Here is a 15,226-nt window from a genome sequence, read left to right as displayed (position 1 = left end):
ACTTGGTACTGGCCCTTGCTGTTGTGTGGTTGGCATCCAGTGATGGTAGCAGCCGGATGAGTCTCATCTCAGGAAAGTGCGTGGTGTTGAGTTTGTGTGTAAGCCTTCATCCATGCTACCCATCCACTCTGTGCATTGTCTAACCCTGGGGGTACCGGAGAAGGAGGCTGGGTCACATCCACAGGCAGGGCCTCCGGCCTGTCTGATGACTGAAAGCCTCCTTCACTGTGACTGCCTTGTGGGCATTTCTTGGTACCTCTCCATCAGATCTCCTTAATTATCAGTCTTGCCATTTCCACATCCCTGACCAGCTGACCAAGCTATTATTAGCCTCTGCTTGTTGATTGGGGTGAACCCAACCTCATGGCCATGTCTCCTTCCACCCGAAGTGGTACCACTGGATGGACTGCCTGACCTCTGCTCACTGGGAGGAGCTCCCTTCCCCACTCACTGTGTGTGAGCCTTTCCTCTGGGTGGGGCTGTGATGCAGCAGATGTTCACCTTGGCTGTTGCCAGCATCCCATGCAGGCCTATCTACAAACCAGGCCTGTGTTTTTTATGGTGGTGGCTGTTGCCTGAGGTCATACATGTGGCTCACACTCACAGGGAGAGATGGATGAGCAGCAGGAGCAGTGACCATGGACGCTGAGCCGCCTGTGCTGCAGCGACTGGTTTACCCCTCACACCCCTTTCTCCTTTGTAGTGACTGTTCCCAGGCATTGCCTGGATTGCCATCGCATGGCTTTTCCATGGCTCCCTCCTCAGCTCCTGTTACTTCCCCGGAGAGGCCCTTCCCAGCCAGCCCTTCTGAGAGCACTCCATACATATGCCTTCCCTTAGCACTGCTTATTGTGTTTCCCCAGGTGTTTCTTTTTGTCTTATTGCTAAACTGAAGGTGCCTTGCCTGTTTTCTTGTTTCTTGTCTGTCTCTCCAGTTAGGATGTAAGCTCTAAAGAGCAGGGAGCTTGTCTGTCTTGTTACTGCTGTATCCTGACTACACAGAGGAGGGCTTGGCATGTAGGAAGGGCTCACAGGTTTATGGAGGAATGAAAGTTCTAAATTCACACAAAAGTAAATTTATTGACAGTAGCAGGGAAGCTAGTAGATGATTTGAGATTTTGGTCTGTACAAATCCTTTCCAATAGTAGTTTGGACTCCTGAAAGTTTAAATTTTGCTTGTAGTTATTTTAAATGTTTTCTACTTTGAAGTTCCGGATTATAATAACTAAATTTCAAGGAAAACTTCTGCAGATAGTAAGTTTTGATAGGAGAAAGTATTGGGAGTCAAAAAGCTTAAGGTCCCCTGAATGACCATGGGGCCTTGGATGTTTTCTCATCTCTTTGGGCTTCTGTGTTTTCTTATGTACAATAAAGAACATTACACTGGATGACCTGTAAGAGCCTTTCAGGATTAAAAGCCTGTAATATTAGGATTGTAGAGAAGCAATAGCTGTTATTAGCCTTCGTTGATATTTGTGCATATCACATTTTTACCAGGAACAAGGCCTGGTCGGGTGCCCAGTTTGTGTTGGAGCGAAGCAGTGTGTTGGTGTTTTTGCCAGGTAAGAGCGTCATAATTTTGTGACTTGGAATCATAATACTCTGGAGAGAGGCTAAGTTTCTGCCTAACAGAGATTATGAAAGACAGTGTTCTCCACAGGACTTTGTTCTTTTTACGCTTTGAGTATGTGAACAAATGTAACTTTCAATTTGGCTTTATATTATAATCTTTGTATTTCTTTTTTTTTTTTCCTTTCCTTTCCTTTCCCTTTTTCTAGGTGGAGTCTTGCTCTGTTGCCAGGCTGGAGTGCAGTGGCACGATCTTGGCTCACTGCAACCTCCTCCTCCTCAGTTCCAGTGATTCTCCTGCCTCAGCTTCCCAAGTAGCTGGGACTACAGGTGTACACCACTATGCCCGGCTAATTTTTGTATTTTTAGTAGAGATGAGGTTTCATCATGTTGGCCAGGATGGTCTCGATCTCTTGACCTTGTGATCTGCCCTCTGTGGCCTCCCAAAGTGCTGAGTTTACAGACGTGAGCCACTGTGCCCAGCCAACCCTTGTATTTCTAAAAAGATTTCTTATTAATAAATTATTAAGAGTTCAATTTTTTTTTATTTTTTGAGACAGAGTCTCACTCTGTTGCCCAGGCAGGAGTACAGTGGCACAATCTCGGCTCACTGCAACCTCTGCCTCCTGGGTTCAAACATTTCTCCTACCTAAGCCTCCCAAGTAGCTGGGATTACAGATACGCACCACCATGCTTGTCTGGAGTTCAACTTTTTGAAGACAGTCTTGCCGCCTTCAAAATTTCCAGTAAAATATTTGGCTTTGTTAAATTTGCATTTTACATATATGGTTATAAATGTGAGGTAACTGTCATTAGTTTGCATTGAAAGCTTATTTAGTAATAGTAAAACATACTGTTATTGTAATACCATGAGAATCATCAGGGTAATCCTTGAGTTCCCTTCTCAGTGTTTGAGAAAACAGGCTTTTAAAATACCTTTCTGAAAAGGTGAATTTATGTTAAATTGTACTTTTTCAAAATTACTTGATTTTTAATTTAAGTGGTATAGCTTGATGAAACATTATGACAATAATTCAAATATTTTCTGTTGTAAGGTAATACATAGAGCATAAACGGATTTGTTCTTACAGTAATGGAGAATGAAAAACATGCAATGAAAATAGCTTATTTAATTTTGGAATGCAACATATGAGTTTCAAACTTTTGTCATGTTTTGCTTAGGCAATAAGGATTTGTTTACATGCAGGGAACCATTAGCTGACAGTGGGGTGGTGTTGCATTTGCCTTGGAGAATATTTATCAAATGACTGCTGTGTGCATAATATTGTATTAAGGGGAAAAACATCACCAAAGTGGAGCCATGTTGATACTAGCTTAAGAATACCTAACATGAGATAAGTACTTTTTATTTTATTCCATTCGTTTTTTTAGAAAGGGTCTTGCTGTGTTGCCCAGGCTGGAGTACAGTGGTGTGACCCTGACTCACTGCAGCCTCTGCCTCCTGGGCTGAAGTGATATTTCCACCTCCCAAGTAGCTGGGACTACAGGCGTGTCCCCCCATGCCTGGCCAAAATTTTTTTTTTTTTGTATCTTTTTGTAGAGACAGGGTTTAACTAGGTTGTCCAGGCTAGTCTCGAGCTGCTAGGCTCTAGTGGTCTCCATGAAGTGATCCATCTGCCTCAGCCTCCCAAAGTGTTGGGATTGCAGATGTGAGCCACTGCTCCTGGCTGATAAATACTTTTTACCTGCTAAACATTGCCTGAAGGAAATATTTATAAGTGATATTTTACATTTAGGGTTGCTATCTTTTTAATATGTTCATGTGAATTCAAGTTTGATAGATGTTTCTGTGTTAATTGATCTTTTGTGAACAGTTCTATGGTAGTTTTCCAGGGCTGCTGTAGCAAAGTGCCACAAACTAAATGGCTTAAAAGAACAGCCATGTATTCTCTCCCTGTTTCGGAGGCTAGATGTTCACAGTCGAGTTGTCAGCAGGGCCATGCTCTTTCTGAGCCTCTTCCTCTTTCCAGCTCCTGGTAGTGGCCATCGGCCCCCAGTGCTCCTTGACCTGTGGCTGTCGTCACATGGCATTCTCTGTTTGTCTGTGCCTCTTCCCTTGTATGGACACCAGGGCCCAACCCATTCCAGTATAACTTCATCTTAACTAATTACATCTGCAATAACTCTGTTTCCAAATAACACCACATTCGGGATTACTGGGGTTGGGACTTCAGTACATCTTTTTAGGGGACACAGTTCAACCCATAACAGACTCAGATTTGAAAATCAGGGTGGGGCAAAAGTACATGCTAGCTTAGCTTTCAGCAGACAGGACGGAGGCCTGATAGAAATGGTTTAGCACATCCTCATGACCAAAACTTTACAAACGTTATTTTTTGATTGTAAAGATTTTGGATGCTCATTATAGAAAATTTAGAAAATCTGGGGGTAAAAAAGAAATGCAAAAATTACTCATATAGTTAACACCCACAGGGAGTCACTGCTATGTAAAGGAAAACTGGAAGAATATGTTTTTTCCCTTTATTTTTGAGATACTACTAATCAATGTCACTGTGTACTTTTACTTGTGTTTCTGGTATATTTAGGCAAAGAGGATAAAAAAGTCAAATGAATTGGTAGGGCCTTCTTTGAAAGATATGCCATTTTAATTTAAAAGTTGGTTTCCAGCAGGAAATACAAAGATGTTTATTTCCCTCCTCCACTTTTTTCTTCCCTAGGTCTGGGTGAAATAAACTATATGCATGAACTTCTCACAAACCTGGTTCATAAAAGGTATGTTGAAAATGATACAGCTGTATTCTTCTAAATCCTTGTGTTGTTTCTGCCTTAAATAATTTTAATTATCTCAGTATTTATTTTTGTATCTCATGTGTATCTATTCTTTATGGAGATTTTATTTTAGTAATTTCTTAGGTTGCAGGTCTATCCACTCCATTCAAGTGTGGCTTTAGAAGAACAGAATAATGTATTTTTAAGTCCAGTCCCTGGGTACAGAAAGGTAGGAAAACTGGGAAGACAAGTTCTAAGCACTTTAGGTAAATTTTCCTTAGAGACTCTACTCATTAAAAATATTTTCTGGGTGTCGTGGCTCATGCTGGTGTTTCCAGCACTGTGGGAGGCTGAGGCGGGTGAATCATTTGAGCTCAGGAGTTTGAGACCAGCCTGGTAGCATGGCGAAACCCCATCTCTACAAAAAATGTAAAAATTACCTGAGTGCAGTGGCACACACCTGTGGTCCCAGCTACTTGGGAGGCTGAGGTAGGAGGCTTATGCCTGGCTATTGGAGGCTGCAGTGAGCCGAGATCACACCAGTGCACTCCCGCCTGGGTGACAGAACAAGACTGTCTCAAAAAAAAAAAAAAAAAAAAAGAAAAGGAAAAAAAATCCACATTTCAGCAGTGTGTTCTGTAGTTAGTGGTTAGTCACTTAAACAAGTATTTGCCTGATGAGCCAGGTATGTTGTTTAGTTTTGTGTTTTATTTTGTAAATCAGTTTGCTAAAAAGCTAAGATTTTTTATTTTCTCAATTCAGGAATTCTGATGCCTTTTAATACTTTTTTTTTTTTTTTTTTGAAACGGAGTCTCGCTCTGTCGCCCAGGCTGGAGTGCAGTGGCCAGATCTCAGCTCACTGCAAGCTCCGCCTCCCGGGTTCACGCCATTCTCCTGCCTCAGCCTCCCAAGTAGCTGGGACTACAGGCGCCCACCACCTCGCCCTGTATTTTTGTGTGAGAGCGAGTTTCACTGTGTTAACCAAGTTCAGATACCGATCTCCTGACCTGCGTGATCGCCCGTCTGGCCTCCCAAGTGCTGGGATTGTTAGGCTTGAGCCCACCGCTTGACCTTTTTGTACTTTTTAGTAGAGACGGGGTTTCACCGTATTAACCAGGATGGTCTCGATCTCCTGACCTCGTGATCCGCCCGTCTCGGCCTCCCAAAGTGCTGGGATTACAGCCTTTTAATACTTCCTTAGTATTTCTCTAACTTTGGGACTGTTCTGGTGTCCCTGAAACCATTCTGGTGACTGGTTAGAAGCCATATTCTAGGTCCTGCTTCAGGAGGATTTCTTTATCTCAGATTATGTGTGAATGATGGAGTTGTTTTAACAAGACCCTTCTAGAGCTGCTTGAGGTGATCGGGGGCCTGAGCTGGCAACCTCGCCCCTGGATTGCTTTGGAATCCCTAGGAGCAGCCTTGAGTGGTATTCTAGGGCAACTACAAGCTACAGCCCTTCTTCTAGAAACCTGGCTGTACCCCTGGGCAATTCCAGGACCCCTCTCCACCCCACCAAAGCTACCACCCCAGAAGTCAGGAACAGCTCCCTTTGCCTGTGTCTAAGCCCTTGCTGTGTTGTATGTGGCTGGTTTTCCATTCACCAGGGGCTTCTTAATCAATTGTGATGTGTATAAAATAGAAAAATGGCTAATTTTGAAATCTGAGTTCAGTATTTACATTCAGAAGCTTTAAAATAATTTTTGCATTTTCGTAAACGTTGCCTAATGATGTCCAGAATATAGTAGAAATGTCAGCTTTTTTCTTTGATGTTTAACAGATTATTCTGTCTACAAATATTGCAGAGAGTTCTGTCACAGTTCCAGATGTCAAATATGGTAAGATACTTCTCTGTTTACCTCCTGGCATTAGCTGTAGTGCCATATTTATTGGCTTATTCACCTCACTCAGGAATTGTTCTTCTCTTCCTCCCCATCTCTCCCCGTTTTGGAAGATAGAATTGAGAAAAGTAGGTTTACATAGTTTCTCCCATACTCTCAGTTCACCACCTCCTCCTCTAAGTGCACCATTTCATGCTTTAGGGCAAGCTGGCTAGTAGGAAGTGTTTGGGGTGTTCCCACTGGGCCTTGTGGGAAACAACTTTGGGGCTGCCAGGTGGAGTTCTGTGACTGGAGCGAGGCAGATGTGGGGAGGAACTTAGGCCATCTCAGTTCTGAAGGTTGCTTGGCAGGACACCATGTCAACTCTGGAGCAGCCCGCTTTGTCATCCCATTTTCTGTATCTGTGTCTGTGATTACTTCGTGAGATTGCTTCATCAATGAGTTTTCTAAATTCATTAATTTATATTTGAGAACCTAACACATGTGCCAGGCACTGTTCTCAATGCTGGCAGTACAGTGGTGAATAAGACACTGTTCTCAATGCTGGCAGTGCAGTGGTGAATAAGACAAAGTCCAGTCCTCATGGCTGCTGCGTTCTGGTGGGAGAGAGAGGGACGCTTAGCAGGTAAAAAGGTCTTTATAATTTCAGGTACAGGTCAATGTTGTGTAGGAAAATAAATCAGGGGAAGGGGTTACAGTTACTGGGAAAAAAATGATCTTTCAGATAGGATGATGTGGAATTACCTCTTTGAGGAAGTGACATTTTAATAGAGGCCTGAATTAAATGAGGAGTGAGCCTTGCAAAAAGGTGGCTGGGGTGTGGGGAATGGGTTTGAGGAGCAGCACACGGTCAGTGTGGCTGGAATGGGTAAACCAGGGCAGATGATAATGAGCAGGTGTTTTGTCTCTGTACCGGGGAAATAGCAGTAAGCAAAATAGACAAAAGCCTTTGTTCTCGTGACACTTTCAGGGGTGGGTAGATAAATACAGATATGTAGTAAGTTACATGATGGTGAGTATATGAAGAAAAAAGAGGGGGTTATTGGGTAGGGAGTGTTAGGGAAGCACCATTGAGATTGTAGGTGGAGTCACCAGGGAATGTGACAAGTCACATGCTGAAGGAGGTTAGGGAGGGAGTCAGGTCCATACCTGGCAAAAGAGTGTTTAGAGTAGGAGAAAGCAAGACTGTGCTTGATGGTTGTGAAACAGCACCATCAAGCGAGGAGGCCAGGGCAGCTGGACTAGTGTGAACACAGGGGAAAGGAGCCTGAAGAGAGGCCTGGAGGTAGCAGGGCCCGTAGGGCCTGGTGCATCCTTTGCTGTGCTGGGCAAGATGGAGAATCCTTGGTGAGTTTTGATAACAGAAATGATATAACAGGATTCACTTAACAGGATTTAAGTTCACTTAACAGGATTTCTCTGGGAATAGACTAGAATGAGGCAAAGGAGATAAAAGGAAGAGAGTTAGGAGGGTGTCACAAGAATCTAGGCGAGAATCGATGGTGTTTAGAATAGGACAGTAGCGATAGGGGACAGGAGGTGGGGGCAGATCCCAGGGAGATTCTGAAGGCAGAGCTGGTGAGGATGTGCTGAGGTGTCTGATAGAGAAATTGTGAGAGACACGTTTGGTCGGCCCTCTAGACGTGTGGCCTGAGAGACTGGGAGGATGGAGGCTCCTGTGAGATGGTGAAGGCTGTGGAAGGAGCAGGGTGGGGTAGGTGAGGAGCTGATATTTGGGCTGAGACATATGCTAGATGTTCAGGTGGAGGTGTCATGGAAGCAGCCGGCTGTGTGAGCTTGGAGACCACGGCCAGGGAGCAGCTGGCAGGGGCGTCAGCTGGTGACTGGCGTTGGAAGGCAGAAACCTGGCCAAACTCTTCTGGGAGTGCACAGAGGGAAGGTAGCCCCAGTGTTTAAAAGTGGGCAATAAGAGCAGAGGGGCCTCCAGAGCAGTGGGAAGAAAGCCAGTGAGCACAGGGGCCTAGACACCCAGTAGGAAAGGGTCTTGAGGGGATGGAGTGGAGGAGTGCATCAGATGCTCATGGCAGATCAAGGAGAACCTCCCAACAGGGCTGTTGTCAGTGACCTTGACAAGGGCAGCTTTGGTGGAAGCAAACGTCTGCTTGGAATGGGCTCAAGAAAGAGTGGGAAGAAATGAACCAAGAACCGGTGGCGGCAGACAACACTCCACAGGTGTTTTGCTGTAGGGGAGCAGAGGAAATGGGGCAGTAAGTGAAGGGGTGGCCCAGGGGAGTAAGTGTTGCTGATGGGAGATCCCCAGTGCTTTGGCTGTGTGAGGGGAAAAGGTGGGGTGGAGGGGAGGAGGTAGGCCACGGATGAGGATACTAAAGCGCAGAGACACTCGGCAGCTTATCCAGCCAGGCACACCCACGTGTACAGATGCACAGACACACACACCCATCTAGACAGACATACACATACCTAGACACCAGATCCACCCACAGGCACACACAGATGCGGGATTTGAATTCTGGCGGTCCCTTGCATCAGCTGCTCTCCTCTACTACTGTTGTAATGATGCTCTTTTGGAGAACGTTACTCTTTTTGGGTGCAGTCCAGGTAGGCCTTCTTGTGACACATTGAGTCTTTACACCCAGAGACTCCCAGTACTCAGCAAGAAAGGATGTGACCACCAGATCCCCATCCTGGGCAGAAGGAGTGGTCAGTGTGTGGCCAGATATTTCTGCCTGTTCACTAATTTTTAAGGCTGCATGCTTCAAATGGTTTTATCACTATGCATTGTGATTTATTATGCAATGATCTCTTATTAGCATGGTGTTTATAGTCTTTTTCTTTTTAAATGGCAGTTATAGATTTTTGTTTGACTAGAACTTTGGTCTGTGATGAAGATACAAATTATCAGAGTCTGCGATTGAGTTGGGCCTCTAAAACCAGCTGTAATCAGAGAAAAGGTAAGACATTTGTGTTAAAGCACAGTAATGAGTCAGTGTTGACACAGCGGCACGTTCAGGTGCTTTTTTTTTTTTTTTTTTTTCTTCCTGAGATGGAGTCTCACTCTGTCGCCCAGGCTGGAGTGCAGTGGCGCGATCTCAACTCACTGCAAGCTCTGCCTCCTGGTTCTCGCCATTCTCCTGCCTCAGCCTCCTGAGTAGCTGGGACTACAGGCACCTGCCACCTCGCCCGGCTAATTTTTTGTATTTTTTAGTAGAGACGGGGTTTCACCGTGTTAGCCAGGATGGTCTCGATCTCCTGACCTCGTGATCCGCCCGCCTTGGCCTCCCAAAGTGCTGGGATTACAGGGGTGAGCCACCGCGCCCGGCCATTCAGATGCTTTTCTAAAAAACTCATTTTTTGCACTTTTTACTCAGATATTTCCTTTCTTGGAACCAGTTTTAAGTTTTTAGCAATGGCTTCTCATATTGTCAGAGTGTCCATTTAAATCCATGATTCTCCTCTCTTCTAATGTATGAGGTCTTTGTACAAACTGGATAAACCCCATCATCCTGACACTATGTTTTTTTCCTAAGTGAAATTAAAAAATTACTGGTGAAGAACTATGGAAACCAAGTGGATCACTTCAGTAATTTTTGATCATCTGATTTCTGTTTCACTTTGATCTTCTAGGGTTAGTTTTCCTAAAGTGGTTCCACAGAGAGTTCCGGATTTGCTGCATCAGCCACTTGTATCTGGGCAGAGATGAGGGTGTAAGGTCACTTTTGGGGTCTTGGGATGCTTCGACCACAGTGGAGGTGTATTCATGACATACCTGGGACAGGTTGTTAAGATCACCTGTGGCAAGAACTGATTTCGCAGAACAACGTTTTAGAGAACCTTTTGAGAAGGGTAGATAAAAGACCATTTCAAGAATACTAAAATACTAAATATACCCCTCAAATAATAAAGGCAACATTGATTTAATATTTACCGTACGCCAGACATTCTTCTATTTATTAACTCATTTAATCTTCCTAGCAACCCTGTGAGGTAAGTACATACATAGTGTGTTAATTAAGATTCCCATTTCTTAGTGAAGCGGCTGAGAGGCACGGAAATAGTAACTTGCTCAAGATTATAGTAGGAAGTGGTGGGAATGAGGTTTGAACCCAGAAATCTGACTTTGGTCTACATTCTTAACCTTTTTGTTGTATCACCTCTCCTGAAATGACTTGCCTAGAGAGGGGTTAAGAGAATGACTAAGCAGCCGTTAAAATAGGGTCGCAGAGGCCAGGCGCGGTGGCTCACACCTGCAATCCCAGCACTTTGGGAGGCCGAGGCAGGTAGATGGCCTGAGTTTAGGAGTTCCAGACCAGTCTGGACAACATGGCAAAACTCTGTGTCTACCAAAAACACAAAAAATTAGCTGGGCGTGGTGGCGCATACCTGTGGTCCCAGCTACTCGGGAGGGTGAAGTGGGAGGATCACTTGAGCCTGGGAGGTGGAGGTTGAAGTGAGCCAAGATTACACACACTGCACCCCAGCCTGGGTGACAGAGTAAGAGCCCTGTCTCAAAAAAAAAAAAAAAAAAAAAAAAGTCACAGAGGTTCTCATCACTTTGGAAAAACCTTATGTATTATTATAAAGTTAAGAGAAAAAAGGCTATTAAACTGTAATCACCTCACTATGTTTAACCTCCTTCCCCCTCAAACTTCCCAAAAAACTATGCTTAAAAAATGACTAGAAATAGCTGGGTGCGGTGACTTGCGCCTGTAATCCCAGCACTTTGGGAGGCTGAGGCTGGTGGATCATTTGAGGTCAGGAATTTGAGACCAGTCTGGCCAACATGGTGAAACCCTGTCTCTATTACAAATACAATAATTAGCTGAGTGTGGTGGCACACACCTGTAATCCCAACTACTTGGGAGGCTGAGGTATGAGAATTGCTTAAACCTGGGAGGTGGAGGGTGCAGTGAGCCTAGATCACGCCACTGCACTCCAGCCTGGGCAACAGAGCAAGACTCTGTCTCAAAACAAAAAACCCTCAACAAAAAATGACTAGAAATAAATATACAAAAATGTTAAAAGTGATTATCTTTGGGTCAGTCTTGGGATTATAGGAGTTTTGTCTACCTTTTTGTATATTCAAAATTTCTGTAAGTAGATATTTATTATAAAATTTCTTCCTTTACAGGATATTGCAAAAATAGTACATAGAATCCTTTGAATCCTTCTCTTATCCTCTCCTGGAGTGGGACATTTGTATAAGTACAGTCAACCAGGAAATTGACATAGTGTAACACTGTTAGACCATACACCTTGCTTCACAGTTTTCCTTGTACCGTGTGTATGGTTCTCTGCAGTTTGATCCTGTGTGTAAGTTTGTGTAACCACTACTGTGATCAGAACCCACAACCGTCCTGTCCCACTGCTATGCAGGGGTGGCCCTGTGCTGCCGCCTTGCAGCCATACCTGCCCCTAATACTCTGCCTGCCAACTGGTGACCCATCTTCATCTCTGCAGCTTTGTCGTTTCCAGGATGTTAGATAAATGGAATCACACAGTATGTGACCTTTTGAAATTGTCTTTTTCCAAGACTTACCATAGTGTTCTTAGGAGCCATCTAAGCCAATACAAGCTGCATGCATGTATCAGTGGCTCATTCCTTTTTATTACTAAGTAGTATTCCACTGAACATTTACCTGTTTAAGGACATTTGAGGTTTTTCCAATTCTTGCCGTGTGAATAAAACAGCTGTGAATATTCATGTACAGGTTTTTGTGTGGCCATAAGTTTTCATTTCTCTGGTATAAAAACCCAAGAATATAATTATTAGGTCATGTAGTAAATCTATATTAAGTTTCTTTTGTTTTGTTTTGAGATGGAGTCTCACTCTGTCGCAGGGCTGGTGGTGTGATCTCAGCTTACTGCAACCTTCACCTTCCGGGTTCAAGCAATTCTCCTGCCTCAGCCTCCCTAGTAGCTGGGACTACAGGCGTGCCCCACCACGCCCAGCTAATTTTTGTATTTTTAGTAGAGACGGGGTTTCACCATGTTGGCCAGGCTGGTCTCTAACTCTTGACCTCGTGATCCTCGTGTCTCGGCCTCCCAAAGTGCTGAGATTACAGGCATGAGCCACTGTGCCCAGCCTATGTTTAGTTTTATAAGGCCCTACTCTTTCCATGGTGGCTGTGTCATTTTACATTCCATGAGCAATGTGTGAGATCTATTTTTTCCATATTCTTGCCAGCACCACTGTTAAAAGAAAAATTTTGGCCAGACACAGTGGCTCATGCCTGTAATCCCAGCACTTTGGGAGGGTGAGATGGGCAGATTGCATGAGCCCAGGAGTTTGAGATCAGCTTGGGCAACATGGCAAAACCCTATCTCTATAAAAAATACAAAAATTAGTCAACTATGATGGCATGTGCCTGTACTCCCAGCTACTCAGTAGGGTAAGGTGGAAGGATGGATTGAGCCTGGGAGGTCGATGCAGTTGAGCCATGATTGCGCCACTGCACTCCAGCCTGTGTGGCAGTGAGATGCTGTTCTGAAAAAAAAAAAAGAAAAAATTTTTAGACAAATTAAACTTAACAGAGTTTTAAAGAACATTTTGCAAATGGGTCTGCCTCTGAACTGGAAGAGGTTTAGAGAGACTGTGGTGCTGTTGCATGGTCAAGGAAGATTTATGAACAGAAAAAGGAAAATGACATGTAGAGAACAGAAGTGAGTTACAGAAATGGCCAGACTGACTACAGCTGGGCATTGGTCATCTTTGAATGTGGTTTGAGCAGTTGGTTGCCTTTGATTGGCTGAAACCCGGTGATTGGCATAAGAGTGGGTTATAGTCTGTTTGCATATGTAGTTAGGTTATAGTTTACTATGTACAGAGAGACTTTTAGGCTGAACTTAAAATATGTAAGGAGGCATCTTTAGGCTAAACTTTTATCTTTCTTCTCTCTTTTTTTTTTTTTTTTTTTTTTGGAGATGGAGTCTTGCTCTGTTGCCAGGCTGGAGTGTAGTGGCACGATCTTGGCTTACTGCAAGCTCTGCCTCCCGGGTTCATGCCATTCTCCTGCCTCAGCCTCCCGAGTAACTGAGACTTCAGGCGCCCGCCACCATGCCTGGCTAATTTTTTGTATTTTTAGTAGAGACGGGGTTTCACTGTGTTAGCCAGGATGGTCTCGATCTCCTGACCTCGTGATCTGCCCGCCTCGGCCTCCCAAAGTGCTGGGATTACAGGCGTGAGCCACCGTGCCTGGCCAGCATCTATCTGCTTTTGAAAATTTTAGTTTGATTATTTTGCATTTAGTATGAGTGACTTTATTTTGGATTAGCCTGGTCTGTTGGAGCCCAGTGTATGAGTTTAGTCCAAAACAATAGTCTCTCATCATTTTGTTTAACAATTTCCTCCTTTTGGTCAGGTTTTGACTTAGGTGAGAGTGTGACCAAAACTTAGGGCTTTAGTGTCACTCTCAGTTATTGTCATTTTGGGTTTTTAGTCTTGACGTGTTATTTATGGGCTATGGTTTTTTCATGATGACACTTTTTTTTTGAGCGTTTGTTGTTTTAAGTGAAGAAGAAACTGACATTTTTATGTATTCATTTTTGAGACAGGGTCTTGCTCTGTCACTCAGGCTGGAGTACAGTGGCATGATCATGGCTCACTGCAGCCTCAACCTCCCAAGCACAAGCAATCCTCCCACCTCAGCCTCCCAAGTGGCTGAGACTACAGGTGTGTGCCACCACACCCAGCTAATTTTTTATTTTTTTGTGGAGACAGGGATCTCACTGTGTTGCCCCCCAGGCTGGATCTCACTATGCTGCCCAGGCTAGTTCTAACTTATGTTGCCCAGGCTGGATCTCACTATGTTGCCCAGGCTGAACTCAAGTGATCTTCCTACCTCAGCCTCCCAAAGTGCTGGGATTACAGTTACGAGACACCATACTCAGCCAACATTTTGTAGATGGCTGTATGTAAACATTTAAAACTTTTGAGAGAATACAGTGTACCAGGGAGACTACTATTATGACTATTAGGAGGATAATACCAAAAGTTTGGAATATGTTCTTTAGCCAGGGTTTCCATGAACCATACCAATGAAAATCAAATAGATCAAAGAATGAGTCAGATAAAGAGGCTTGCTTTTAACCAAGCAGTCCGTTTACCTTCTGTTTATCTTTATCTTGAGTCGTTTTTTTTTTTGAGATGGAGTTTTGCTCTTGTTGCCCAGGCTGGAGTGCAGTGGCGCGATCTTGGCTCACTGCAATCTCTGACTCCTGGGTTCAAGTGACTCTCCTGCCTCAGCCTCCTGAGTAGCTGGGATTACAGGCGCATGCCACCACGCCCGGCTAATTTTTTGTATTTTTAGTAGAGATGGGGTTTCACTATGTTGGCCAGGCTGGTCTCGAACTCCTGACCTCAGGCGATCCACCCGCCTCAGCCTCCCAAAGTGCTGGGATTATAGGCATGAGCCACCGCGCCCGGCCTAACTGATGCTTTATAATACCTGATGTATTTATCTATGTATAATAAGTAGTGTCAGCAACTTTTTTTCCCCCAATCTAGCCAGTAAGTAATCTAGAGAAATTTTATTACCTAGCACAACTTTAGCAAGATAATTTAAAGAAGTCTGTTGTGTAATCATAGGCTTTGTAGTAGAATCTATTCTAGAGCCTATTAGGAGTGATACATTTTTAATTAGTGTCTTATTTACTCTAAACCGTGGGAAAAGAGACCTAACAAATGATGTCTATCTAGAAGGGTGAAGGCCTCTTGGCAATGTTTTCTTTAACCTATGATGTAGGTCAAGAGGGATGAACCAATGGTTTGTTTCTGACTGATTATGGATTAACAAAGGTACTATTAAAATTTTTTATATCTACCCTTTGTCTTTTGTTTATTAAGGCATAAGATAGTCCATGGGTAGGGTTGGCTGTAAAATCTTTTACCAATAAAAGTATACCCCATGAGTATATATAATAACCTCTTTTTTTAGGGAAGTTACTATATGCATTATTGTTTATAGAGGCAGAAGCAGGGGAAGAATAAGAGGTTGGAGTCTCATGATAGAGAAATCTTAATTTGTGGTCTTGGGAAAGCTGCTCACATCTGGGATGTTGTCTGCTTTTGGGGAGAAGCTTTTTTG

At 43.9% G+C, this 15,226-nt stretch overlaps 1 protein-coding gene across 4 annotated transcripts in view; it reads left to right on the top strand.

The window, feature by feature from the left end:
- The window catches only part of TDRD9 (tudor domain containing 9), a 126,756-nt gene that overhangs the window by 61,569 nt on the left and 49,961 nt on the right, over positions 1-15,226 (top strand). For all 4 annotated transcript variants that reach the window (XM_031667775.1, XM_031667777.1, XM_031667778.1 and 1 more), the window contains 5 exons: positions 1,498-1,562; positions 4,269-4,323; positions 4,465-4,549; positions 6,101-6,158; positions 8,990-9,094. In XM_031667775.1, coding sequence (XP_031523635.1) covers positions 1,498-1,562; positions 4,269-4,323; positions 4,465-4,549; positions 6,101-6,158; positions 8,990-9,094 — 368 coding nt within the window. The remainder of the gene's footprint in view (positions 1-1,497; positions 1,563-4,268; positions 4,324-4,464; positions 4,550-6,100; positions 6,159-8,989; positions 9,095-15,226) is intronic.

The sequence above is a fragment of the Papio anubis genome, chromosome 7 (genome assembly GCF_008728515.1).
Source record: "Papio anubis isolate 15944 chromosome 7, Panubis1.0, whole genome shotgun sequence".
Lineage (NCBI taxonomy): Eukaryota > Metazoa > Chordata > Mammalia > Primates > Cercopithecidae > Papio > Papio anubis.
Note: the sequence above shows the minus strand (reverse complement) of the source record. Positions and strands in the feature narration are given on the sequence as shown.